General features: G+C 47.0%; 1 protein-coding gene across 3 annotated transcripts in view; it reads right to left on the reverse strand.

The window, feature by feature from the left end:
* The window catches only part of Gas7 (growth arrest specific 7), a 233,929-nt gene that overhangs the window by 111,949 nt on the left and 95,569 nt on the right, over positions 1-26,411 (reverse strand). The window contains exon 1 of one of the 3 annotated variants that reach the window (XM_013347225.2): positions 3,146-3,222. The exons of 1 other annotated variant lie outside the window; for it this stretch is intronic. In XM_013347225.2, the coding sequence (XP_013202679.1) occupies positions 3,146-3,169 (24 nt within the window). In that variant the 5' untranslated portion in view covers positions 3,170-3,222. Of the gene's footprint in view, positions 1-3,145; positions 3,223-26,411 lie in introns of those variants that run through there. One more of the 3 variants, XM_013347226.2, reaches the window with a different exon arrangement.

Here is a 26,411-nt window from a genome sequence, read left to right on the forward strand (position 1 = left end):
CATATACTGCTCTTGCGGAGGATTTGCTCTCCATGTACCCATGTCAAGGAGTTTACAAAGATCTGTAACTTCAGCTCCACCTGCTCTGACACCCTCTTCTGGCCTCCAAGAGGCAATGGCACTCCAGGGCAAAATCCCAAATGCCGGGATTATGGGCATGCACCACACACCTGGCAGGAATAGACTCTTTAACAGTTACGGTGGAATGGGTGCACGGAACTTTTCACACACACATCCCCACCTACGTGAAATAACAATGACCACATGCTGGCCTCAGGGATGGTGATGAGCAGAGGCAGGTGGGGACTGGGGCACACTGGAGAGCACACCAGAGAGCCAGCAGCAGCACATCAGAGCCCCAAGGGACAGCAGGCTGGGAGGAGCTGGAACTCTGAATTTTTGTTCTTGAAATGTGCTGATTTAAAGATGCTGATAATCAACTGAACAGTATTTAAATGAAACCTCATGGGGGGGGGCGGTAAACAGAAATAAAATCACAATGAAGTCACAAACCTCACTGTTCTGCTTTGATTTTGCCCACCGGTCACCAGCTGTGACTGCTGGCTTTATCTGTTGGCTATCTGCATACCCTGTCATTTTGAAGAGGGGCTTTTGGTTTTCAAGAGCTGAATGACACTTCCCCAGGCTGCCAGGCAGCAGATCTGTCCAAGCTGTCCAGTTTAATGGACCTCTTACCACTGACCCTATATCTCAGTGCTGGTTTCTAGGCTATCAGTGGGCACTTTCCAAGAACCGTACTGTGGCCACCTCCCTGCCTACCTCCAGAGCCCTCTCCCCTGCCTGTACTAGGCTTTCCTCTGTAGGTAGCACAGATATATTTTCTTGGACAGAAGAGACCCTGGAAAATCTGTCCTACTTGGCTTCCTACCCATCAGCTGAAGAGAGTGTTGGAGAGGAAGGTGTGTGAAAATAACCAAAGAGGTTAAGGATTTGAGCCTGGGTTAGGACGGATGCCTCGAGAGCTGACACAGTCATCATAGTGTCCAGAGAGTCAGCACCTGGGGACATGGAGTCTGGTGGGAGGAGGGTGGGATTGGAGCCTCCCAAGAGGTGTGAAGAATTCATTCCTGCAGGCCTCAGGGACACAAGAATGAGTGTCCTGGGGCATAGCGTGACAGTGACAGAGGTCTCCATGAACTTGGGTCACAGATGTCTTGCCCAAGGCTGTTAGATGGAGCTGTCCTGGGGCCTGAGCACAGCACCACAGGTGTTTTCTTACTCCTGTTTGCCTGTCAGAGAGAAGACAACAGCTCCATCCCTGTCGCCAGGCTGGCCACTTCCCAATTAGGCAGCTTCACACTGCCTGTGCTTCTACAGGGGCTTCTCAGCACTGCACACTGACCCAACCCAAGCCTGCCCTTCTCCCTCCTGGGGAGCCAGAGTTCTACTGGAAAGGGAATCCACAGCCATTCTGTTGGGATCCTGGGGTCATTGGGTCACCACTCTACTTGAGGCAGACAACTTCCAAATTTCTATTTCTTTTGAAAGTTTGACAAGTGCCAAAATAAGCATATTTTCCTTAATGGACTAAAATCTACACTGACCCTTACTATACGTAGGCACCAAGACATTTTGTTTTTCATCCTAGACACTGATGGCATGGAATGTGTGACTTGGGACTCAAGATTCAAGAGACACTGATCCCCAGATACAATCTCATTTTACTGAATCTTTTCCTTTAGAGCTAGGTGGGGTAGTGACGACATCAGGCCTGTGACTCTAGCACTTGGAGGGCAGAGGCAGGAGGATTGTTGATTCCAGTCTCGCCTATATTTTGAGACACTGTCAGAAAGAACGGGAGGGGAGAGGAGGAGAGAGTTAGACAGACAGACTGATTGATTGTAGGGTACAGTAGCATGTACCTGTAGTTCTTTTATCTATTCAGTAGGATGAGGCAAGAAGATTGGACTCTGGGAATTCAAGAGCAGCATGGGCAAACTAGTGGGACCAAATATCACAGCAGCAATAGAAAGAACAGGGTCGATGTCTTCAGACATACACCCTTGAAATATTTGTTATATGCCTGATAATAGAGGAGAGGACACCAAATGTGATATTCTAACAATATGCTTGTCCTGTGTTGGCCAAGATCCTCTAACACCAGCTTGCCTTTTCCCAACTACTGGAGAACAGAACAGCAGTCTGACACTTGTGGATGCTCGCAGTCGGCAAAGCATGCTGTCCTCAAGCAAGTCACCCCCCCACACATCCCAAAGCTGTCCTCTGAGGGATCACTCCAAATGTGATCCCTAACTCACTGCAAGGCTGTGGGAAGATGGTCAGCATCCTCTGAGTGTCCCAAGGGCAACAAAGCCTCGGGAAAACTAGCAAAATTGTCCCATGGGTAGAAAGAGCTCGAATCCCTATAAACACAAGTTTTCTGCACTTGAACTTTATGCTTGTTCCCAAAGCTGTCTTCTGGGTCTCATTATATAATCACATGTCCATTACTCTTCTCCAGCTCGAATACAGAAAGGCATACCCCTGACCGGGCTCCCCTTCTGCGGCTCCTCTGACTGATACGTGGCCTCCGTGCCCTCCATATGCTGCCCTGCCCTCGCAGCAGAAAATGCACAGTGTGGCATCCGGGGGTCAGAAGGTCCATACAGAACTCCCATTTTTCTGCCCCGCTTGCTGTGTGACCTCTGCCAGGACATGTCACCTGTCTGTTATCTCCAATAGGAGAAAGATACCAATTGACCATAGACCTTGCCAGGTTTCTCCTAAGAACTCCAGCACATCAGTTGGAGCCTCTAAAGAGACTCGCCACATGGTGGAAAGAAAACAAAAATCAAAACCAAAGAAGAAAGATCCAAATAGGAGCACTGAGATAAGTCCACAGAAACCAGGAACACCTCCTTCTCAGACACCTACCCCACCCAAGTTGCTTCCTTTCCCTTTTGGAACCTTGGTCACCATGCAACCCAGACTCTCTGAAGTCATGAGGACCACAGAAAGCAGAGGCACCAGAGTCGCTCGAAAGTAGCATCCACCCCTAACCCAAAAGGCTATTTAAGAAATCCTTCCCTGCCTGTAGGAGTTGGCGGGTCAACAGTCGAACCTGTTCCTCCTAACCTGGGGCATCTGCATGAGAGATGGCCAGAGTGTCAGGGTCCCCACTCACCTTAGCCCTGAAGTTGATCCTCATATAAATCTGACAGGCTGGTCATTTTTTTTTTTTGTGCCACAGTTCCCACATCCACTTCTTCCCCGTGGCATCTGCTAATTCACTGTGCAAAGCAGCATTTATATATAGAAAGTTGCAACCACGCAGGTTAGCATTAAAATAGAGCCTTGACGTTGCCGTGGCAACCAAACAAATGATATTCAAAATGAAAGCGAAGTATTCTGCAATCGGAAAAGCATGTCCACAGCCTTCCAGGACAGCTGGGCTCCTTCCCCTGAGCGGGGTGGGACGGTCTCTAGAGGAGGACTCTGTTCTTAGGAATCTCCTCCATTAAGTCACCCTCTCTGGTTTCAGCTGAGGCCTCACTGGCTGCACAGGTTCCTTCTGAAAGCCAGCTCCCGCCTGAGGTGGATCCAAGGCCAAGCAGCTAGGTTTGTGTGAATATCCAGTTCAGGTATGCCAGACTACAAATGCTCAACCCATTAGGTTCCTCAGGGAAGCAGCCCGGGTGTTATTACAAGAATGTCTCTAGAAACAAAGATGCCACTGCCTGCCTAAAACAGAGAGCCAAGAGGTCAACTGCCGGGTGAATGACACTAAATGGATCCTCTAGCTTAAAATAATGTGTGTGTGTGTGTGTGTGTGTGTGTGTGTGTGTGTGTGTGTGTGTGTGATAGAGGGGAGCTGTCTAGAACCTTCTGCCATGTGTATCTTTCCCCCCTTGTTTCCTTGTTTAGTATTCCTCCTGGATAGAGCTGAGCATCCCTCACCTCCAGCATACAAGCTCCTGGTTCCTAGATTCAGCATGTGGAACGTGGAATGAACTCCCTGTCACTGAAGCCAACCAACCCTCAAGAATGAGCACAGTCTCCAAGTCAGAAGGATCCTAGATAAAAGCCGGTGCCTTGGACCAGTCTCTGATCCTTTTGAGGCTCATTCTGAACTCAAGTGTGGTCTGGAAAGGCTTGAATAAGGAAGACTGTTGGTTCCAAGTGCAGTGAAGCTGCAGGTTGCAGAGTACTGGGAACTCTCAAAGGTGGCCAAGGGCACAGAAAGCAGTGTGCCCCCCCACAATGAAGTGGCAGTTTGCCATGATGCTAAGCACACACTTGCCATCAGACTCGGCACGCCTACTCACAGGAATTTGCCCATGAAAACAAGTGTGCACACACAGTCTGACTCACAACCCTTCAGAGCAGTGACTGGCAGTTGGATCTTAAATGTCCACCAAAGTCTGGAGTGTTCGGGGTTTGGTCTCCTACCTGTCAGGCAGTGATAGACACTTTAAGAAGTGAAGCCGAATGGGAGTTGTTCTGGTCACTGTCCTTGAAGGAGACAGTGCTTTTACATCTCAGCCTTGAGGTGAGCAGCTTGGCTCCAACCATCCCTCATCACCGTGGTGCAATATATACCTCACCACAGGCCTCAAGCTGACAGAATGCAGACATCACATGCTAAAACGCTGGGTCAAAGGTTACATAGTTTGTTATTCTATTCATGTGACATTCTCAGACAAAGCCAAGAAGATGGAGAAGGCGCCAGGAGTTTGGGTGGGGAAGGTATGAATGAAAAGGGCATGCAGAAAGAAAAAAGTTTTGAGACAGGATCTCACTATGTGGCCTTGACAGGCCTGGAACTTGTTATGTACCAAACTGGTCTGGAACTCATGGGAGGAACATTTCGTAAACAATGGAATTTCTATATCCTGATTATCGGGGTGTCTATATGAACCTATATGTGTTAAAATTCATAGAACTACATGCCAAAAAGGTTGCTTTTACTATATGATAACTGGAAAAATATATTATTTCACCTTGCGATAAAAAAAACAACAGTTGATGGTCAAGAGTATTCAGCTCAAGCAAGGGGTTTTCACCCCTACGCAGATGAGCCCTGTTTATATTTATTACCAGTATTGTTTTCCATTTGACATACACTATTTTGATTCTGGATCAACATTCTGAAAGTGTGATTCTTGGATGAGCAGCCGCAGCTGCAATGGTACTTCACCTGGCAATCTGTTAGAAAGTGTAGGCTCTGGGGCCACCCAGACTTCCTACAGCAGAAACTTCTAGGTGGGGCCTATGATTACATAACCTCTGGAGCATGTGGTTCAATGCACCCTGGACAGGTGGGAACCATTGACCTTGATACAGCAGCTGGAACCAACTAGGAGTCAGCTTGCTCTGTTCCACACACCTCCCTTGAACTCCGTCTCTTCCTTTTCTCAACCTAACCCTTTACCCACCTTTAGCTTGCTCCAGATGTGGCCAACCACTGCCCAGCAAAGAAAGGTCAAGCCTATAGTTCTCATGTGACCACCATGAAGAAGCAGGGGGATACAGAGATGCTTGAGATGCAAAGGGAACCAACCCTTGGTTATCTACAGCACACTCAGCAAGCTCCTCCCATCAGACCCAGCCCTGGGGTCCTTTGCCAGAATCAGAACCAACTTCATCCATTTTCCTCCCTCCCCAAACTCCTGGAGAGGTCCCAGAAATCAGATTTGGGCCTTGTGGTTACCTCCTGAAGCCTGGAAGAGTATAGCTTCCCACCTTCTCCAGAACAAATGCAAAGGCGTTTTTGCGTGGTTGTTGGCTCCAAAGCCACGCCAAGATGATGGCTACAAGGATGAAATCAGAACCATATGGATTTCAATGAAATAAACAGAATTACAGCACAGGGTTGGGCCCAAGAAACCAGGGGCTATGTGCCTGGCCCGGCGCCCAGGCTTGGTGGCCTGCAGCGCAGGCTGGGCTCTCTGGCCTCTCCCTCCCACCGTGACTCCCACAAACAGTCCCAGGGGTACGCTGCCTGCTCTCTGGATTTCCTTGCTGAGGTCTTGACTGACATTTCAGTGTTTTATTGGGACTTTTTATATATACACATATATTCTCTTTTATAGTACAGTTGAAGACGATTTGGCTTCTTTTCTACCCCCATCTGAAGATGTACAAGCTCAGACAGGAATGCCGTCCCTGATGATAGAGTTGCAGCTCCAGAGGCATGGGGGTGGGGGTCAGCTTGGCATCCGCTCTCTTTCCCACCTTACAGAGTTAGTTGGACTGGGTGGGGACACCCATTTCCCCTCATACCATACATGGCAAACTCCTTCCTTTCCATTCCTAGGGAAACAAGACAGCACTCTGTATAGCTAGCATTTCTCAATCAGGGTAGTTCTTCCCCTCCCCTACACCCCTACCTCCCCAGTGCCATTTGGCACTGTTTGGACACATTTATTAGCTGTCACAGTGGGGCTGGCTGGGTTAGCTCCCATGGCTGCTGGAGCAGTCTCCATGTGTCCTGGGACAACACTTTTCTAGCCTCTGACTACTTTGAAGGTCATAGGTCAAGGTCATAGACTGCATTCCTCCTAGAGATCGTCTTGTCTTTCCCTGCTTCTGAACACTGCCCAGTGCCCAGCCCTTAGCCAGGGACTTTCCTCTACATTTAAAACCATCCATGTCAGAATACTCCTTGTTAACACTGTCATCTCTCTTCCACATGCAAGGACCTTGGTGATCAAACTGGGCCCGACTAGGTGATCTATAATACCCTTCCATCGCAAGACCAGCTTACTTACAGCTATAATTCTACACACAATATTTAGTTTCTTTTCCTGTAACCCATGGCACACAAGTTCCAAGGATTGCCATGTGTCCACGGGAGTAGAAATGAAGGTGCCTAGCACGAGAGGCTGCTGGCTTTGCTGCTAAACACCCTACAGCTATAGCTGGGTATAGTAGCATATGCTTGTGATCTCAGCTCTTGGGGGACCAAGGCAAGAGGAGGGAGAGATGGGAGGCTAGCATCAGCCTTCTCAAACAAAACAAAACAAAACAAACAAACAAACCCCAAACAATCCATCAACACAGGAAGACCCTATCCCAATTATCAACACACCAAGGCTAAGAAGCCCTGATGCTGCCTATCACCTAGACCAGAGTTAGCTTCCAGTGACCCTAACTCAAATCCATTCCCCCAGAGAGCTCACCCTTGGAACTTTTAAAGACTTTCAGAGCTTTGATCCACAGTAAAAGAGGAATGCTTAATAATATGTTAAGAATTTTAAAGTGGATTTTGTAATTGATCAGAATATCACTCCTGAATCATAGAGAATATGATAATTACTTGGTTTTGCTTTGACTGTGTGTGTAAGGGGGGGGTCCACATTGGGTGTGTTGATCTAGCACTCTTTGCCTTTATTGACAAAGGTTCTCCTATTGAATCAGAAGACTAGTAGCCAGCAAACCCAAGTAATCCTCCTAGGGTTGCAGGTATGTACTTGGCCAAGAATCTACATGGGTTCTGGGGATTTGAACTCACATCCCCAAGCTTTCAAGGCAAGTACTCTTAGCCATTGAACCATCTCTCTAGTCCAAGGTTTTGTGTTTGTTTGTTTGTTTGTTTGTTTGTTTGTTTTTGAAGTGGGGTCTTACTGTGTAGCCCAGGCTGGCCTATCTCAGCCTACCAAATGCTGATGTGCTCCACGATGCCCAGCATAAAACTTGAAAAGCCCATGAAAGGCATCTGATGTGCAGAAGCCACATACATACATACATACATACATACATACATACATACATACATACAGAATCCATGTGACTTCAATAACTTCAGGTGACACAGCTAATTCTGCTTGGCAGCTGGATTAGCTGCTTCCAGAGTCCCTGAGTTCTGGAACTAGCCAGCTCGAGATGCTCCTACCCTCAGTACCTGCCTCCCTTTCTTTTCTCTTGCAATCATGCTGCGCTTCCAGAAGCTGACGTTCATTTCTAGTGAGCCTGGAGATATCAGTCCCCACAATGTCCACTGGCCCCCAGGATCCTGAAGGTGGCCAGCAGTCCTCTACTCTATGGTGAGACCTATAGCACAGTCTGGGAAAGGGCCAGGGCTCCAGGACATCCTGTGCTTTGTGAAGGTCTCAGGAGAGCACCCAGAAAGGATATACCTTCCCTGCCTAGCAAAAACAAACCATTTCTGTGCCTATCTCTCTGGATGTATTTTCCAAAATAGGCCAAGAAGGGGCTGGAAAGGGTGACTAGTTTGGTTTCTGGGCTGTGGTAACACACTGACCAAAAACAACTTGGGAAGGAGGAAAGGGTTTATTGGGCTTCCCCGTAACAGGGAAACCAGCACAGGAGCTTAAAGCAGAAACCACGGAGAAGCATAGTTCACTAACTCACTTAACTACTTTATTACACACCCTAGGTATTGCCTACAGTGGGCTGCAGCTTCAACATCAGCAAGAAAATGCCCCCCCCAGACATGCACACAGGCCAATCTGATGGAGGCAACTTTCCAGTTGAGACTCACTCTTCCCAGGTGACTCTGGGTTGTGTCAAGTTGACAGCTGGAGCTAACTGTGACACAATGTTAATGTAATGGGGTTTCCCCTAAAGTAACAGCCAGGCAGAGCCTACCGATGCCACCACCTCCTTGTCATCCTGATGAAAGCGAGTGTCCACTCCCTCCACCCCCATCAAGAGATACACAGAAGCACTGAGATGCTTCTGTCTCGGTCTTTCTCGCTGTCTCTGTCTGTCTCTCTTTCTGTGTCCCTAAGATCCTCTACCCCAGGAAGGTCCCTACAATCCTCTTCCATGTTCTCTGTAGGACACAGTGAAACACTTACTTGACTTCTCTGCAGCAAATTCACAGCAACTCTGCCACCACCACCACCTCTGCTCTAGGAAAGCCTGACACATCTGGGATACCCTGAGACTCAGGGTCATACATACCAAGGTGGGTGCCTGCTGCTGGGATACCCTGAGACTCAGGATCATAAGTGCCAAGCTGTCTGCTGCACAGGCACTGGGAGTTTGCTGTGTATCTGCCAGGTGGTGCTGGAAACTTTTCCAGACCCTGATGTCAATGGTCCGCAGGTGGCTTCAGCTTAGCTTCGGGAGGACAATAAGCCATGTGTTACCTCATTTAGTATCCATGTCCTCCCTTATGGCAGGTCACCTGAAGCCATCTAGGTTCTGTGGTCATGGGTTCTCACTGAGAAATCGGCTCAGATTCGATTTAACTGCTCATGTTTTGATACAAGGACATGAGGCTGCAGCTGGGGACAGCAGCACCTGCATGGAGACCTTGGTGGTCCAGGGACTTTGTCAGAGCCATAATCTTCCCCAGGTGTTAATCAGGCACCACACCGAGGGCTGAGCCTTGTGCATCTGGCTTTGAAACTCTGGTCACATGGCTTGTTCAGTCCCTGCTCACCATGGCACCTTCTGGCCCACCGTGGAACAGGGTTTGACAAGCGGTCATCCTCCCTGGCCAAAAAGCTAAAGCTTCCTTTAGACTCCCAGGATCAGGGTGCCTGGTTGCAATTGAGATGAAGGGGGGCAGGAAGCCTTTTCAAATTTGTATTTTTTCCATCCAGTCACAGCAGTTCCTTTGTGGCTTCTGTGCCTCCAGTGAGTTGCCCCCACTCCCCACAAAGACACTGACAAAGAAAGCCCCATTGTAGGGGAGTGCTGGTCCACATTTCCTTCTCCTATTTCCCAGCACGGGTCTCCCTCCCCATATCCAACATGAGTCACAGAAGCCCAACAGAAAGTTCAAAGATGCTTTGATAATGGGGCTTTCAAATGGATGGTCCCAGCAGGATGGCAGCTGCAACTGCTGCAGGATTCCCCAACCGATGAAGGGAGGAGATTCCTGTGCCAGAGGCTAGGGTAGCGGGGAGCTTGGCTTGGCATCTCCAGAATACCCAGGGCAATCCAATGGCGTAGAAGCCACTGTGGGATCCCAAGGCATCATATCAGTTTTTGCATGCACCAGGATGGAAGTAGCTTGCAACATCCAGATCTGTGCAACATATCCCTGCCACTGGTGAGACATCCCCAAGTTTCCATTTTCCATGCCCATGGTTTATGGGACAAATTATTTCAGTCTGGCTAGTTAGCAGATCCCTTTCCCTGGCCAGAGTGACTAGTTCAAAGATGGGCACATGACCCAAGACAGTCCTATAAGAACAAATCCTTAGATTCTGGTAGGAATCATTAGGGGCAAGAGGTACTATGACAACAGAATGCAAGCCTGATGCTTTGGGTGGCCTCTGGACAAGTCACCTCATGGAACATGGCCAATGCAGAAGACATAATGGAGAAAAAGAAAAGGAAGCAGAGGCAGAGAGATGTCACAGTGCACCGACATTCACGAAGCAACCTGATCAAACCTTTTCTGAAGCTGAACTTTCTGGGAATGTTCAGTTACATCTATCTAGAGAATCCCTTTTTCTTTGAAGTCAACTTGAGTAGGATGTCTGTAAGAAGTAATAGAAACAGTAATAGAAATCTTCCCTTGCTTTGCTCAACTTCTGGTAGCTGCTCACTCCTCTTATGGCTGGGTTGCTTCAGCCTTTGCCTCCCTGGGCATGCTCGTTCTCAACCCCGTGGACTCAGATCTCCCACAGCCCCCTCACCAAGGATACATGTAATTTGTATGAAGGCTTATCCAGATAACCCAGGACAATCTCAAGATCCTTAATGTAGTTATAGCTGCAAAGTCCTCTTCACAAAAGCCATTCATGCTTCTGGGGATTAGGAAAAGACAGATCTCTGAAAGGCGCTATCAGATGTCCCCAGCCACAAGAAGTGAGGCTGCTGGCTGCATGAAGATGAGGTGTGGTGAGCTGAGCTCTGAGAAGAACCTGAGGATGTGTGTGTCGGTTTCAGGATATACATGATCTGAGAACAGAAATGGCTTTGGGGAACAGTGGTGCCAAAACTGGACTGATGGCTTTTCGCTGTGGTTTGTATACCCAGCTCAAGAAACAAGACTGTGAATTGGGGTTTCCCAAAGTGTAGAAAACCAGGGGGTTTCCGGAACACTTGCAACACCGAAATGAGGCCTACATGGGTGGCCTAAAAGGTTCACTTTTTCAGTGGTTCCCTATTTATTTCAAGGTCTACTAGTGAAAAAACGTAATGATGAAAGCCTATGACATCACTACCATGGAGCATGACACTGGTGACCTTCATCTACCTTGCTAGTTTACCAAGCCCACACAATCACTATATTAAACTTGGGAGCTGAGTTCAGATCTATACCTGGTTTAATCTAGCCACCTGATCTCTCTGGACAATGTCTGGAACAGGTAATCCCCATGGAAACGGAAATAATAATGATGCTGTTATTAACAGCCATACATTTGGTAAGATGGAAATGAACAGATGCACACAAAGCATTTAGGACTGACCTGTGCTAGTGTATCCTGCTGTATGCCACAGACCCTTCTTCTCTCAACTCTGTGGCCCAGTATCATCCTTACTAGAATATCCTAGAGAGAGCTGATAGAATCAAGCATCCATTCCATGTCAGCTGGGTCTCCTCTGCCTCCAATTTTATTCTAGTTCCCCCACTCCTCCAATTAGTCAAATGGGGCCTCCACTTCTAGGAGCGTCCTTCTGGCGGACAGGAAGGGAGTCTGAACAGAAGCTACCCTGCCCCCATAGTGGTCTCCACAGAGCAACCCAGCCATTGAACCTCCGATCTTAAGGCAAGGGTGCTTGCAAACGCTCCTAGTCTGGTCCTTGTATCATGGCAGCTGTTTATCAGTACAGCTTGAGTATTCTGCTTCCAAGATCCTCTACCCTTGCTGGTATTCGGAGCCCCAGCTGAAGGCACACTCCTTAAATGAGTCAGGTCCCCCAGAGGGAAGCAGATCTTAACATTCCTTCATCCTGACACTATCTCAGAGGGTGGCCGCTGTTACAGGCAACAACTGACCAGGGTGTGGTGTCTCTGACACCACCTTCACCCCGGTCACTAATTTGGGATTGTTCTCAGTCCTTCAGCGCTCTAATATGAGTCATAGTTGAGGCATAAGCCATGTGTGAAGATTCCCAACAGGGACTCCGGAGCTGTTTACCCTGCTCAGTGAGAAGCAGAGCCATATCACACTAGTCCTGCAAGAAGGCAAGTCCCACCCTACACGCTACTGAGAGACTGGTTCTCCTCAGGAGCAACGCCTGTCTCAGTCTGTCTCATAGGGCCTCTTCCTGCTTGGTTTTGGGAAGACTTTTGCTGGTGCCATCCCTGGTCTCCTTCCTTAATCTGAAGACAGAGACAGACTACTGAGGGCCCCCAAGACCAGTCCTAGGTTTTAAGGTTGGCTAAGAGAACACGTAAGGCTCAGGAAACAGCTCTCGGTCCTACTTCAGCAAGAGGGTACAAAGCAAACTCCATGAAGGGCTATGGAGACAGAGATAAAGTCCTGAGTAAATCAATCAAGTTGCAGAGTCCTCCCCAGGGAAATCCTCTACAGGTGGAGTCACACGGGGCATGCTGAATTCCTCCAGCGGTGACAGTGGCAGAATGTGTAATCATAATCATTGTCTACCAGGGAAGCTCATGAGTCCTCAGATCTAGAGCTTGCCCCTGCCACATACACACAAACGTGGACTTCAGAAAAGGACATCAGGGGTCCTCCTTTGTCACTCTCTGCCTTACTTCTTGGAGACAGGGTCTCTCACTGGGCCTGGAGTTCAGTTGCAGTTGGCAAGCCCCAGATATCTTCTGGCCTCCTCCTCTCACAGAGCTGGGCTTACAAGCATGGGAGTGGTCACTCTTGGCTTTTTCCAGTGCTGAGAATCTGAACTCAGATCCTCATGCATGCCTGTGTGCAGTGTTCTCTGAGCCAAGGGTCCAGAATTATTACTGGGGACTGGTTACAGGCACGGCGTGCCTAGCATGTGGCCAAACTTCAGGTTCCTGGATGAGAAGCAGGCGTTTGACATCAACCACACTATATACAGAAATGGTTTAAGACATGGGCCACCATCATCACTTAGGAAAGTGTGGGAACTTCCCAAACCCAGCTGTGGGGTGAAATTACAAACTGGCTTGTTAAAGAAAGCAGATCAGCTATGCTATTCTTTTTTAAGTTTCATTCATTCATTCATTCATTCATTCACCTAGTGTGAAGGGTGTGCGTGCCATGGCATGGCATAACCTACTGAGCCATCCTGTCTGCCTCTGTGGCAGCTATTCAAGCTCCCTAGCTGTAGAATGCTCATCAGAATGGCCCTTCCTAGCTGTCTAGCCCAAGTGGCAAAATCTTGACACCAAATTCTAGACAGATGATATCTACTGGAATGCTGTTGACAGAAAGCTTAGTTCCACAGAGCTCCCTGGTCCATGGCTGGCCTACGGCTACTGTTAGCCCAGGAATTCCAGCCTCTGGGGTCAGTATGTCAAGCTGATGAGGATTTCATATAACAATAACTACCCCTGACAATGACTGCCAGGCATTGGGCCAAACATTTGACACCCAAGAAACTCACTATTAGCATCACTGTTTTACGATGGAGTCACCCACAGCACAGAAACATGAAATGACTTGCCCAAAGTCACTCTGCTAAAGGGTTTGAACTCTCATCCACTTGGCCCTGCAGTCAGTGATCTTTAACCCCCATACCCAGTAACTCCCTAAAGCCTGTCTTTCCTTGACCACCATTATAATTTCCAGCAAACTTAATATGGCTTTTCTTTTTGTTAATATTTTTAAAGGACTCACTTTCTTTCTTTAAAAATGGCTGAAAAGAAAGTGTTATATTCATCTTCAAATAGGAAATTATTAACATTCGCTAGGAAACTATGGCAATCCTAAAAATGGTCACAATGAAAATCCAGCAAGGATATTGGCCTTAGGCGGATGTTGCTACCTGAGGAGCATTCTCTCACCCAGCCCCATTCAGAACCCTCTTCTCACCACAGTCATGAACAGTGAGAAGAGCAAAAGGAAAAGTCTTCTCTCCATAGGACTGGGACTGAATGTTTTGCCCAGAGATGATTCTGTTAGTTTTCTGACGCTCCGACAAAATAATTGTGAGGAAAAGACATATACTGGCTCCTGGCTTGAGAGGTTCTTACCCCATGACTTTTGGTCCTGTGGAGCAGACAGCATCTTGGCAGGAGTGGTGGAGAATATTGCTCGACTCGTGGTCATTAGGAGACCAACCAGGGAAAGAGGAAAGAAAGGCTAGAGTCTCAGTATCTCCATCCATAGTATGCTGCAGTGACCCAACTTCTGTTGGCTGCAAACCCTGAAGACTTGCCCTTCTATTAATAGGAACACAGCCTAAGGACTAAGCCCTCAACAGGAACTTGAGAGAATATTCCAGATCCCACACTGTAGTACTCATCTAAGTGTGTCTTGGCCTAGCACTTTGGGAACTCTGGTTCATTTGGCCAAAGCTTCCATTGGGAGAGGAAAACTGTGACAAACTATAGGTACTATTCAGCCTGTCCGGTCTGGCTCAGTCAGCCTAGCAGGGATGTCTGCTCCCTGTGTGCCCTACTCCTCCATTCCAGATCCCAAGCTTGTCCCAGCTCCTACCTTCTCATTTTTGACTCCAGCTTTGGGGACTGTAAAACATCACCCATCAGTAGCCTGGGTCAGAGGCCCCACCCTCCTAAAACACCTTCCACCCCAATGTGTTGTTGCTCACCCCTAAATCCTGCCTTCTTGGGCTCTGCTCTGCATGCCAGACTATCAGCTAAACTTTTGCAGAGGAAAAATTCTAGCAACAATGCCCTCCCTCTTGCTCCACTTTGAATCTAAGAAGTGATTAAGGGGAGAGAGACAGAGGCAGAAGAAATAGACGTGATCTTGGAGAAGATGGGCATCAAGATGGTAGAAGAGCATAAGGAAGCCAGTACACATGCGCTCTAAGAACCAGGGACCTAATTCTAGATTCCCACCTCTCCATGCCAGCTTGACACCTTGTACAATCCTCTCGCCCCTACTTTACCCGACGTCCTTTGCAGCATTGGATTGTGTCACAGCCCTCTCCCCTTCTCTGGCTGTCTCCTAACACTGCATCCCCTCTGCTTACCCTGAAGTAGCCACCGCTTCCATTGGCAGAGTGTGGCCAATGAAGAGCCAGGACAGGTTTCCTTGCTCAGGGCTTGGAGACAGCCCCAAGGGTATTCAAATGACAGCTTTGCCTGCCATGCCAGAGGATTCTGTGGTGGAAAATAAGCTTTCGATGAAGCCCCAGAACCAAAGCACCGCCTCAGAAAGGCCGGTTCCATCACTTTCCGACAGAAGCCTCTTTCCGTCCTCATGCTCAACACCTGTCCCACGCCCACTCCACAGGGCCACAGTGGATAGAAGAGACTGTCTGCCAATGCTGTTCCCAAGCAGGAGCCACAGTGATGGTTGGTAAGGCCCAGAAAACAGGACTTGTAAAGGCAGGTGCCTGCGGCCCCAGGATTGATGTATCTGTGGCCCTGCCGTTGAAGGCACTTCCTACCAGTTCTATGTCATTTGTCTAAAATCAGGGAACTAAAATAAAAAGAGGAGAGTGAGTGTCAGCCTTTGATCCACGCCATCATCCCTCGTGTGCCCATAACAGGTGGTTGACACAAAAACAAAAAGGTGGTATTCCTGCCTGGGGACCGGAGTGACAACAGGGTAGAGGGACCTGAAATGAGACAAGGAAATGGGATTTTGATTGTGTGCCTAAAGTGTGGTGGAGCCAGAGATCAAAGACAGTGACATGTGAATCACAGAGACAAGGGCTTCCCAGGAAGCAGCATGTCCTGACAGGCTGTGCCGCTCAGCCTGAGAAACAGGAACGCGAGGGAGAGGTGGTCACTGTGCAGCCACCTAAGGAGTGAGTCCCACCCCTTGCAGTTCCAGGAAGAGCCAGAGCAAGCTGGATTGCTAATGTAAATTTTGAGGCCGAGGAGGGACACCCCACCCTGGCCAGTGCAGCACTGGATTCTATACACACCCTAGCCAAGAAGTCAAAAAACTTAAATTTTAACTCATTGTCCTTTTTTTTTTCCTTTTTGGTTACTGAGTGCCAGGAGGAGCATCTGAGTGTAAATGACAGCCTGAACCTGTGACATAAAGCATAGCCATAGAATGGCCACCACTGAGCCTGTCATAAACGTCACATTCAAGACCACTCCAGCCTCCTCCATCATCAGGTTATGACAAGTGCAGCCCAGTGACCTACGAGCACATTCATGCTTGAGAAACACCAATGTCAGGTCCATGGGCTATTTTACCAATGCAGGATACCTTCCAGGGATGTGCCGATGGAGTGTGTAGCAGTCATGCAGGCAGCTGCAGGGCTTGCTAGCGAGATGTCTCACACCAACTCACTTTCCTAGCTGAACTCAAGACTGTGTGTACCTCCCCCGTCTCCGACTCACTGATCAACCATGACATTAAACTGCCTCTTTGGAGCAGGTCAGCCCCACTGAGCAGCCTTTCAGGAATTAGTGACATGTCTCCTTATTTATTCATGCATCATGTTTATTCAAACAGTTGCCGTGTTAGGTGCCTTGAGCACACAGATCAATAACCCAGCCTGGTCTTCTTGCAGGAGGGAAAGACAGCAAATGGGTAGTGCATTAGGGACTTGAGTAGTGACAGGTGCTTAATATGGGTGCCAAGGGAGCACCCATCAGTTCTTCCTCAAAGGGGTGCTGCCCAAGAGCCACCCTGAAGACAAACTACCTTCTCACCAGGTTTCCACGGCGTTGTCTGACCCTCTTGCCTTGCCTTACATTGACAATATTTTATTTCCCATCTTCCTTGACAAATCTGGCATTTATAAAGTCCATTTGTACTATGTAAGTGGTTACACTGATATTTTGAACAAGGACACTTGACTTCAAGTACAGCATTAATCCATAGCTTTTTCTCCTTCTGAATAATACAAATTCCCAGCATGTTTTGCCTTTGATCTTTCTCCACATTCTGGGTGCTGGCAGTGGGGATGAGCTAAAGATACTATTTTTTCAACAAGTCCCGGAACTACCTGTGTGTTTGTTATCTCTTGCCACCAGTGACAACTTTTGAGAAAAATAAAAATGTCCAGATTGACTCAAGAGGAATTAGAAACCCTGTAGAAATCGATAACCTTCAAAGGAATCAATTCAAGGGGTCAAAAATCGACGTTTAAAACCTTAATAGCCCCGTGTGGTTTTTCTGCTAGGTTCTCGCAAATGTTTAAGGAGTAGACAATAGCTAACAATCTTGCTCAGAAATTAGGGTGAAAACATTTAGCTCCATTTATAACACCCCAAGAGAAACTTCAGACAACTTCAAAGGAAAATAACACAAGAGGGAAGGAATTTAAAAGCCTGCCTCCTAACCCCACTTAGCTTGGAAGTGTAAAAATTTGAAATAAACATTAGCAAATTTTAGACACGCAGAGGTGTGAAAAGCATCAGAAAACTCAACAAACTCAACACACTAAAAGATTACAAGGGAAAAACAAAACAGGCTGGGCCACTGAGATGTCTCAGCAGCTACAGGCACTTGTCACATAAGGCTGATGACCTGCGTCAAGGCCTGGAACCCATGTAAAGGTGGAGGGGGAACTGACTCTACAGAGTTATCCTCCGACCTCTGCAGGTATGCACAGCACACACGCTCACACACGTAGCACATATCCACACTCAATGATGATAAATAAAATGCTTTAAAAGCACCGGCTAACTATGCTAAATATACAAGAATAATTAGTTCTTTAATCAGATAATGTACTTTTTCCTCTTTTGGTTCCAGAATCCTTGCCGCTAGCCTACTAGCTTACTGGGCCACACACTGCCATGCAGCTTTTCTAAATCACCTAGAAAATCGTAACTTCTCTCTCTCTCTCTCTCTCTCTCTCTCTCTCTCTCTCTCTCTCTCTTTCTCCTAAACATGCTTTCCCTCACATTCTGGGCTTCCTTTCTTTTCCTGTAAAGGTCCCCTTCCCACCCCATGGCTGCTTGTCCACCATGTGTCTGACCTCTGTGCTGGCTCAAACAGCATCACTTTTTCTCTTCTCTCCTCGATTCTCCTCCTCCAGTATCTATGGGGTCGTACAGCCTGCCTACCCTGGGTGTGTGCACACACAGCCTAACTAACCTACATGCAGAATGAACACTAGACATGCCAGAAGTCAGTACCCAGCTGGGGTAAAAGCTCCTGCAAATTAGGAATAGTAGGGGATTTTTTTAGTCTCGTAAATCATCACGAGAAAAATCATAATTACTTCATATTTAATGGGAAACACAGGATGCTTTTCCATTAAAATCAAGAATAAGAAAAAAGGCTATTCACTACCATTGATTTTTAAATACTATATTGAAACAACAACAACAACAACAAAAAGAGATAGGAAATAAAAGGACTATGAAGTGAGAAACTGCTGACATCCTCCTGCATTAGAATTGTTTGCCTCTAAGATCCAAAAAAAATCATACAAACAATCAGAAGGAACAAGCAGCTCAGGGTCTATTCATAGAAACTACCAGCATTCCTATGAGCTGGCAACAATGAGAACACATGGTAAATACTCAGGGTTCAATGGCTGAATGAAAGCAGTTTGTCTCCTCCATGCTCCCCTGACACTCGGTGAAAAGGACTCGAAAAGAATTGGGTACAAAGCCCCAAAGAGGAAAATAAAATAAAACAGGAGCTGACAATTAATAGGATGCAGAAAAAAAATCTCAGAGAATGGAAGGCAAGTGGGTAAATGGCTGACAGCACATGGAGGAGGAAGCTGGAACCTGTGCACTGTGGCGAGAAGAAGGGAAATGAGTTGCTTTTTAAAGATGGCAACTCAGGCCCTGGAAGGCTCAAAGGCAAGTGTCAGGTTGAGGTGAGAAAAGTATGTCCTAGAACCCTTCCACCCATGGCATCCAGTGACCCGCTCTCCCCCAGTGGGGAGGAAGTGGCAGGAAGGAGTCCAGAGTCCTCTGTCTCAGGGACACCCGGAGGCCAGGTGACAAGCCAGACTGAGATATGGCATTTATGGAATATGTTTACAGTTGCAGGTTCAGGACAGTAGAATTTCCTGAGCAGAAATTTACTGCGTGGGGGGGGGGGCTTTAAAAATGTCAGAAAATTAAGGAATTGGAAGGAGTGGGAGCCAAGAAATGGCTTAAAAAGCAAAAGAGAAGCAAAGAAAACTAAGGGTAGGTTCAGGAAGAAGATCCCAAGATGACAACTGTTCTACAGACCAGCCTGGGGTGTTCCTTCCATCACGGTGAAAGCTGACAGGGGCTGACAGTATGTGAGGACAGATGGAAAGGCAGAAGGAAACATCTGGAAGGACCAAGGGACAGAAAAAACAGACTCCTCCAATTGTTCTCACCACGATTTACTCTTTGTTGCTGCTTTTCTATCAAAGAAGCAGAGGCCAAGAAGAAATCCAGTTGCAAGTTTTACAGGGAAAATGGATGTCGTAGTCTGCTATAACCAAACATCACTGTCACGGTGGTGAATGGGCACGCCGCCTTGCCAAAGTGAAGGCGGCTGTGTCTGGGGAATAAGAAGTATTTAGCTAAGATTACTCCACTAGTGGGGAGCAGGAAGCATGATAGGGGGCATATTCCTCTGTGACCACCTGCCTCCAGTTAGGCTCTCCCTTCTAAAGTTTGCAGAAATTCCCAAAATAGTGCCATCGCCCAGAGAGCAAGCCTTTAACTACGGACCTGGAGGGGAGATTTCCTATTTAGACCATAGTATTCTGCCTCTGTGCCTTGAAGGTTCACGTCCATCTCATGCAAAACACATGCAGCTCGTCTCCCAGAGTCCTCATAGCTTCGAAATTCTATCATTGTAAAAAGCCCAAGTCCAAACTCTCTTGTGAGACTCAAGGCAAAGTATTAGTGGTAAGCACCTGTAAGACAAAACAAAATAAACTACATACTTCAAAAACCGTGGCACAGTGTAGATAGTCCCATTCCGAAAGGGAAAAGGGGAGAACAGCAAGGAAGGATCAGACCAAAGCTTGATGAAACCTACAGGGAAAATAGCAAATTCCATGACTCCATGTTGATCATCTCAAGCTCGGTGGGATGAGCTCTGTCAGGCTTGCACAGCTTCGTCTATGTGGCTTTGACTGTAACAGCCCACATGACTTCTTTGTGGGGCTGGCAGCTTCACCTTCATACCTTCACATATAGCCCTCTTTGGAAGACAATATGAGACAAGGTCGGGATCCCTGCAGGCACCTTTCCTAATGCTGCGACCCTTTAATACAGTGCCTCATGTTGTGACCCTCAACCATAACATTATTTAGTTGCTACTTCATAATTGTAATTCTGCTGCTGTTATGAATTGTAGTGTAAATCTCTGATACGTGATCCCAGGGTTTGCAACCCACAGGTTGAGAATCACTGTTCTAAAACTTTTCTTTGGAGTCTGAGTGGAAGCCTCCGTGACCCTACAAAACCCTCTCATTTGGCAGGCTTGCAAAACCAGCATCATGTAGACAATGACAACACCTCACACCAGCTTGAACAACTACCGTTGGGCATCTTGAAACAAGACTGCACTGTGCTCTCCATGCCTGAGAAGCTGGCCAAGATGCAATGATGCATGGAGAAACATTTCCTAGGTGGCCCTTTGTCAGTAAGGAGCCCCAAAAGTGCCTTCACATGGGAAGGGAAAGCATTTTTAATTAACTTATTCTTCCAGACCCTTCAGCCTGAAATGGGTTTGGCTAATCCTGAGGTGTTCTCAAGCCATCTTCCCTACTGTCAGGACAAAATACTCAACGGATTTTTGGTGATCTTTTTCAGAAACCATCTTAGCCCCAACTTTACACCCATATTGCTGGGCAACTTGTGGTTATTTAAAAAACACCTCCCGCTTTCCCTTGTGCTTCTTAATTCCCACTGAGAATTTGGTGAAAACCAGCCAGAAGTGATGATACTACAGCCTGGACTGCCTGATAAAAACATTTGTGCCAAATTAATTAGCACATCACCTTTAAACTCATCCTCCTACAATGTCTTAGGGCATGGACAAAATGTAAACAAGTTTTGTACCAGAATGCAACGTGAATGGTCTCTGGTCCAGTTCCTAATGGATTCCTCATGCCCATATAAAACCGCCTGCACCTCCACTGCTTGCTGCCTTCCTGCAGGCATTTGGCTTTCTGAGCTCCTGCAGAACCACCCATATAGTGGTTATAATTAAACCACTATAACGTTTTTCTGCTCTGCTCCTTCAAGTTTTTCAAATTCTCCAACAAACTTCCCTGATATCAATTTCTTGAGTTAGTTTATCATCGCTGGGTACAAGATGTATATGGAGAATGACTATGTGCATATACATATGTATGCATAGACATATGTGTGCATATACACATATATGAACACACAGAGTTGGGGGGCTGAGGGAGACTATGAGGAAGTATTAAGAAACCCCAAGGTTGGGGGACAAAAGAATTACAGGATATATGTAACATGAAAGCAGAATGGGGGGTGTCTTTGTGTGGAGGTACAGGGCCACCAGCAAGGGGGAATGGAGAAGAAGAATAAAGGATAGTCTGAGATATACACCCTAAAACACACTACTTAGTATGGTCATTTGAAAAACTTGATTTCAAAATACCCAAGTGAAACAGCATAAGGGAAGGACCTATTTGCTCACTGTTTTTGAGGTTTCAGTCTGTCGTGGTGGTGGGTGTGTCAGGGAAGAGCCAAACAGCTCCCACCACAACAGCCAGGAAGAAGAAAGACAAGGCCTATACTCACCAGCCTTCTCCACCATCCTCCTTCATTTTATCTGGGTCCTATGAGATGGGACTGTCCACAGTCAGGGCTTATCTTTCTCCTCAGCTGTTCTCCCACAAGCCAACCTTCTCTGGAAATACCCTCTCAGCCAAGCCCAAGGATGTGTCTTGCTAGATTCCTAGGCATCTTTCAAGCCAGTCAAAAGGACAATCAAGATTAACTATCACATCAAGATAATCACAAGACACAGTGCCAGCCAGGTATGGTGCTGTGCACTCTCAGGAGGCAGAAGCAAAAGGCTTACCTACAAGTCTAAGCTGGCATGGTATACACACTAAATTTCGGGCAAGCTAGGGCTACACAGCAAGATGGTCTCAAAAATAAATAAAGAAGTGAAATATAATGCCATTTCAACATCAATCCCAAAGGTTGTTCCTGGAACAAGATGCTACTTCTAGAATTCAGTGGAAACTGTGAATGTCACAAATACCAGAAACACTTGAGAAGAGTAGGGACCTGTTCCTTCAGAGAATTCTTATAGCACCATGATAATTAAAATGATGAGCAGCTGGTTCACAAACAGTCCCGCCCTCCAACCAGAAGAGCCAGCTTGGGAACAGAACACAGACATGCAAAAAAATATGGTAAAGTACCCATCAACTCAGTGAAAAGAGCCTGGGGCATGGCTCAGTGGTAGAATATTTGCTTACCATGCACAAGACCTGGGTTCAAACTCCAGCACCCTTCCCCTATTTACTTAGGAAGAGTACTTTAGGTCATATTACGACCTATGGATAAGAAGATATTTCCTAAGACATAAAAGACAAAAAGTGTAGGTTCATAAATTTGATTAGATTATTGTGGAAATTTCCATGAGAAAGATATCATATCACAGTGAAAATGCATGATAAAACAAGGATTATAAGCTAGCATGACAGTTAAATTGAGCTGCATAGGCTGAAAGGATGGGACACGCGCATGGGGCACCAACATATGAAACATTCCCAACAATATTAGCAACAAAGGACCCATAAATACAAGACTAACCCAAGATGTGGCCCTGTAAACCCTCAGTGGCAGAACCGAGCCTGATTGCCTTGAAATGGGAATTGGGAATTCTGGCACTCGGTGGATGGCAGCATGTATTTTTGGAATCTCTTTGAAACCACTTGGCACGATCTAGCAAAGTCCAGATGCACCTCTCAGAAGACTACGCTCCTTCTAGGTACTAGCCCCAGAGGAATGCGCACACAAGCCTACAAGGAGACTAGCACAGGCTGCACATCAGAACACCAGCCTGTAGGGATACAGGTAGAATCTTCGCATTAGAGAACCCTGCGATGGATAGAACAAACTAGGTCCGCCTGTAGCAACATGGGTAAACCTCAAAAATGGAGAGTGGGGGAGCAAATTGCAAGAGTGTAAATACAGAACGGAGCATTTTGGGGAGGCTTCAAAACACACATGACATTGCTTAATACTATTTTGTATACATACAAATGCTAATGAAAATTTAAAACACATTCATGAAAAAAGCATACTAACCACAGACCACTGATTACCTTCAGAAAAAAAAAAGGAAAAAGGGAACAGAACAGGGGGGACAGGCAAGGTCTTTGATGCCAGCAAGTACTGCATTCTTTCTGAAGGGCATTTGGCAGTGTCCGTACCCTGTCAAATCCAGAAAAGGCGATGATCGCATGGCAAATGTTCATCATCCTTCGTTTTTAGGAAAAACACGGGACCAAGCTCACTGAAATGGTCAGGAACAGAACTGCCTTAGAGCTGGCGAGAAGGTAGTATAATTAGAAATTCTTATCTGGCAGCATGTGATGAGCACATTGAGGCCAACACTTTTCAAAAACATTTTCACCATTTCTTATGAAGTCAAGCACATATTTACGGCGCTGTTAGCAGTCCCCTGCCAAAGTATTTGTGCAAGGGGAACAAAGCTGTGTCCGACAGACGTGTACACAAATGTCCACAGCTATTACCCAGCAGACATAAAAGCTGGAAAGAACCCAAGTGTTCCCAAACTGACAAGTGGATAAACAGGCTGAAGTCAGTTCAACGAATGGGATTCTACTTAGTGTGAAAAAGAAAAAAAAAAAAAAAACAACGGCAGAATATTCTCAGAATCAATTTTGGACATTGTCTAGTGCAAAAAGAATCTAGATTCAATTACACAATCTGTTTCTATGAAATTCTAGAACAGACAGAACAAATCTCCATGATAGAGGTGACCTGGGGAGGCAGGTGGGAGCAGAGGAGATAAAAATGACAGCAAACGAGAACTGGGGAAGGCACCTCACATGATCAATTACTCAACACGCAACCAAACAAGGGCTGCAAGTATGAACGGAGCGTGCAGGGTTTGGTAATTGTTCCCTGAACAGTGCAGTGATTTAGAATATGCTAGCGGATGTACCAAAGTTATGTGCAGATACGGTACTGCTTTGTATAAGGGACTTGAGCATCCGCAGATATTGGAGCCCTGGGGTGTGTCTAACCAATTCCCTGTGGATACTAAGGGGTGCCACATCTCACATGCTGGTTATGATGGTGTGTGTAGTCACTCGCCCAGCCACTCATCTATATGTGCATGTCTGCTGTCTGGTTTTCCCAGGTTAGCTACAGTTCCATGACCTATCTCCTTCAGTCTCCCAAGTGCCAGAATTATAGGCATGAGCCCACCAGACCCTATCTGTACTCATAAAATAATCTTTCTTTCCTTGCAAATGTCAGCCCTAGAAAGCTGATCTTAAAAATATAAGTGGCAGATACACTGGTTGTCTCTAATTTTCTATAACTATTTTATTAAACATTAAACATATGTTGCAGCAACCGGGGGGTAGAAAGTTTTAGGAGCCGGGTGGTGGTGGCGCACGCCTTTAATCCCAGCACTTGGGAGGCAGAGGCAGGCGGATCTCTGTGAGTTCGAGACCAGCCTGGTCTACAGAGGTAGTTCCAGGACAGGCTCCAAAACCACAGAGAAACCCTGTCTCAAAAAAAACAAAAAAAACAAAAAAAAAAAAAAGAAAGTTTTAGGAGACCAATGAGAAATGGAGGTGGCTAACAATGTTAATTCCTATTTCTTCTCAGGGAAAGAGTTGTCTGTCCCCTTTAATAATTAGTGTCCTCCTATTAGAACAGAACCGTCTTCTAAGTGCATCTCATCCAAGTCTCTCGCTCTCAGAAAAGAAACCCAAATCTTCCATCCAAGATCTCGCAGTCATCCGCTGCCTCTGCTGCCAAGGACACTTTCCTCATTCCTTTTTTAGAAAATTATCTCTCCCCCGTGGGCTATTTCTCTGTGGTTACGGTTCCAGGTGCCAGCTCCAACCCCACAGCTTAGCCAAAAGGGGCCCTTTAGGGTCCCAGAGTGAAGGCATGTGTCCTGTGCCTCTGATACTCTGAACCATGGGCATGGGCAAGGAAAGACGGGCTCAGAGTTCAGCCAGCCAGTCAGCAATCCTGACCACACTGTCTTTGCTCTGAGTGCCTGCTCCTGTCATACGCACTGCCCGGCCTTCCACAGCTGGGTGAATGGTTTCTATCTAAGTAGCTCTATCAGCACCCAGGCTCTGCTCTGAGCCTCCAGTTTCTGTGGAGTAAACCCCACTTGCTGATGCCACCCAGAATCATCTCCTGAAGTGCCTCCCCAAGGCTGCTGTGTGACACATTACCCAATCAGCCGAGGTTCATGAGACCCACAACCCAGAGACTCAGAATTCTAGGGAGTTGTCTTGGGCACAGTCATCTCTTGGGACTGTTGACATCCTCACAACTACCTCCTCCTGAGCGATGTGCCCAGCACTTAAACACACTTGAACTTAGTCTTTGCAATAGCCTGGTGAAGTGGGGTCTATTCCAGTTCACTCGGAGGGATGCTGCAGCTGAGGAAGAAATACATTCTCACATGTGACAGAGTCGGAACTTGAGCCAAATCTGTCAAACTTTGAAAGCCTAGTTCTTTGTCACCAAGTCATCCTTCCCTGCTCACTAACATTCAGTTATTGAGTTTGCACTGGGCATTCAGGGCATGAGATGCTGGCTGCCCCTCTGAAGTAGCAAAGGGGGGAAGCCATCTGTATGTAGTGTGATAGGACAGCCATTCAGGTGGCAGTGACCAGAACCGTGACAGTTTGCTGCATGAGGATCAGCCTTAGGGAGAACAGCTGTGGGACAGTGTGGGAAACATCCTCGTTCCAGAGGACTGAAAGTAGATTTCTCCTGGTTTGAGGCAAATACAATGTTCCCGTTACCATGGTGACGGAGCATGCTCATTGTTGTCCGCACCTGTGATGGAGTGACTCACGGTTCTGGCATTGCGTTAGCTAGCATTGCGTTAGCTAGCTCAAAGTTGTCAGCTAATCGCTTTAGAATGCGTGGATTCAGCACTGATAGTATCTGTGGGGCGATAAGTGGGATCTACACCCGTCCCTCCAAGACTCAGAGAGCCAGATTCTGCTTCCTTCCTTTCTACAAAGAAGTCCCAATACCTGGCACAGGCTCCGTTATGAACCGGAGTTTGTCCTGGGCTCCCTAGGCTTAGGGCCAAGGGTAGGGTAAGAAATGGCAAGTGGCCTGAGGAGGAAATAAACCTACATTTTACAAGCTGCTGAAATCAATAAGAACTGCGGGGACCTGCAGAAATCCCACTGCAGACCAAATCAATCCGAAAGGGTGGCAGTCGTAAAAAATAACACCGGCGGGTTCCACTGTAGCCGAGGCCACTCTCAGACTGACTGGGGTACAGTTGTACACACGCCCA

The sequence above is a fragment of the Microtus ochrogaster genome, chromosome 7 (assembly GCF_000317375.1).
Source record: "Microtus ochrogaster isolate Prairie Vole_2 chromosome 7, MicOch1.0, whole genome shotgun sequence".
NCBI classification, from domain to species: Eukaryota; Metazoa; Chordata; class Mammalia; order Rodentia; family Cricetidae; genus Microtus; species Microtus ochrogaster.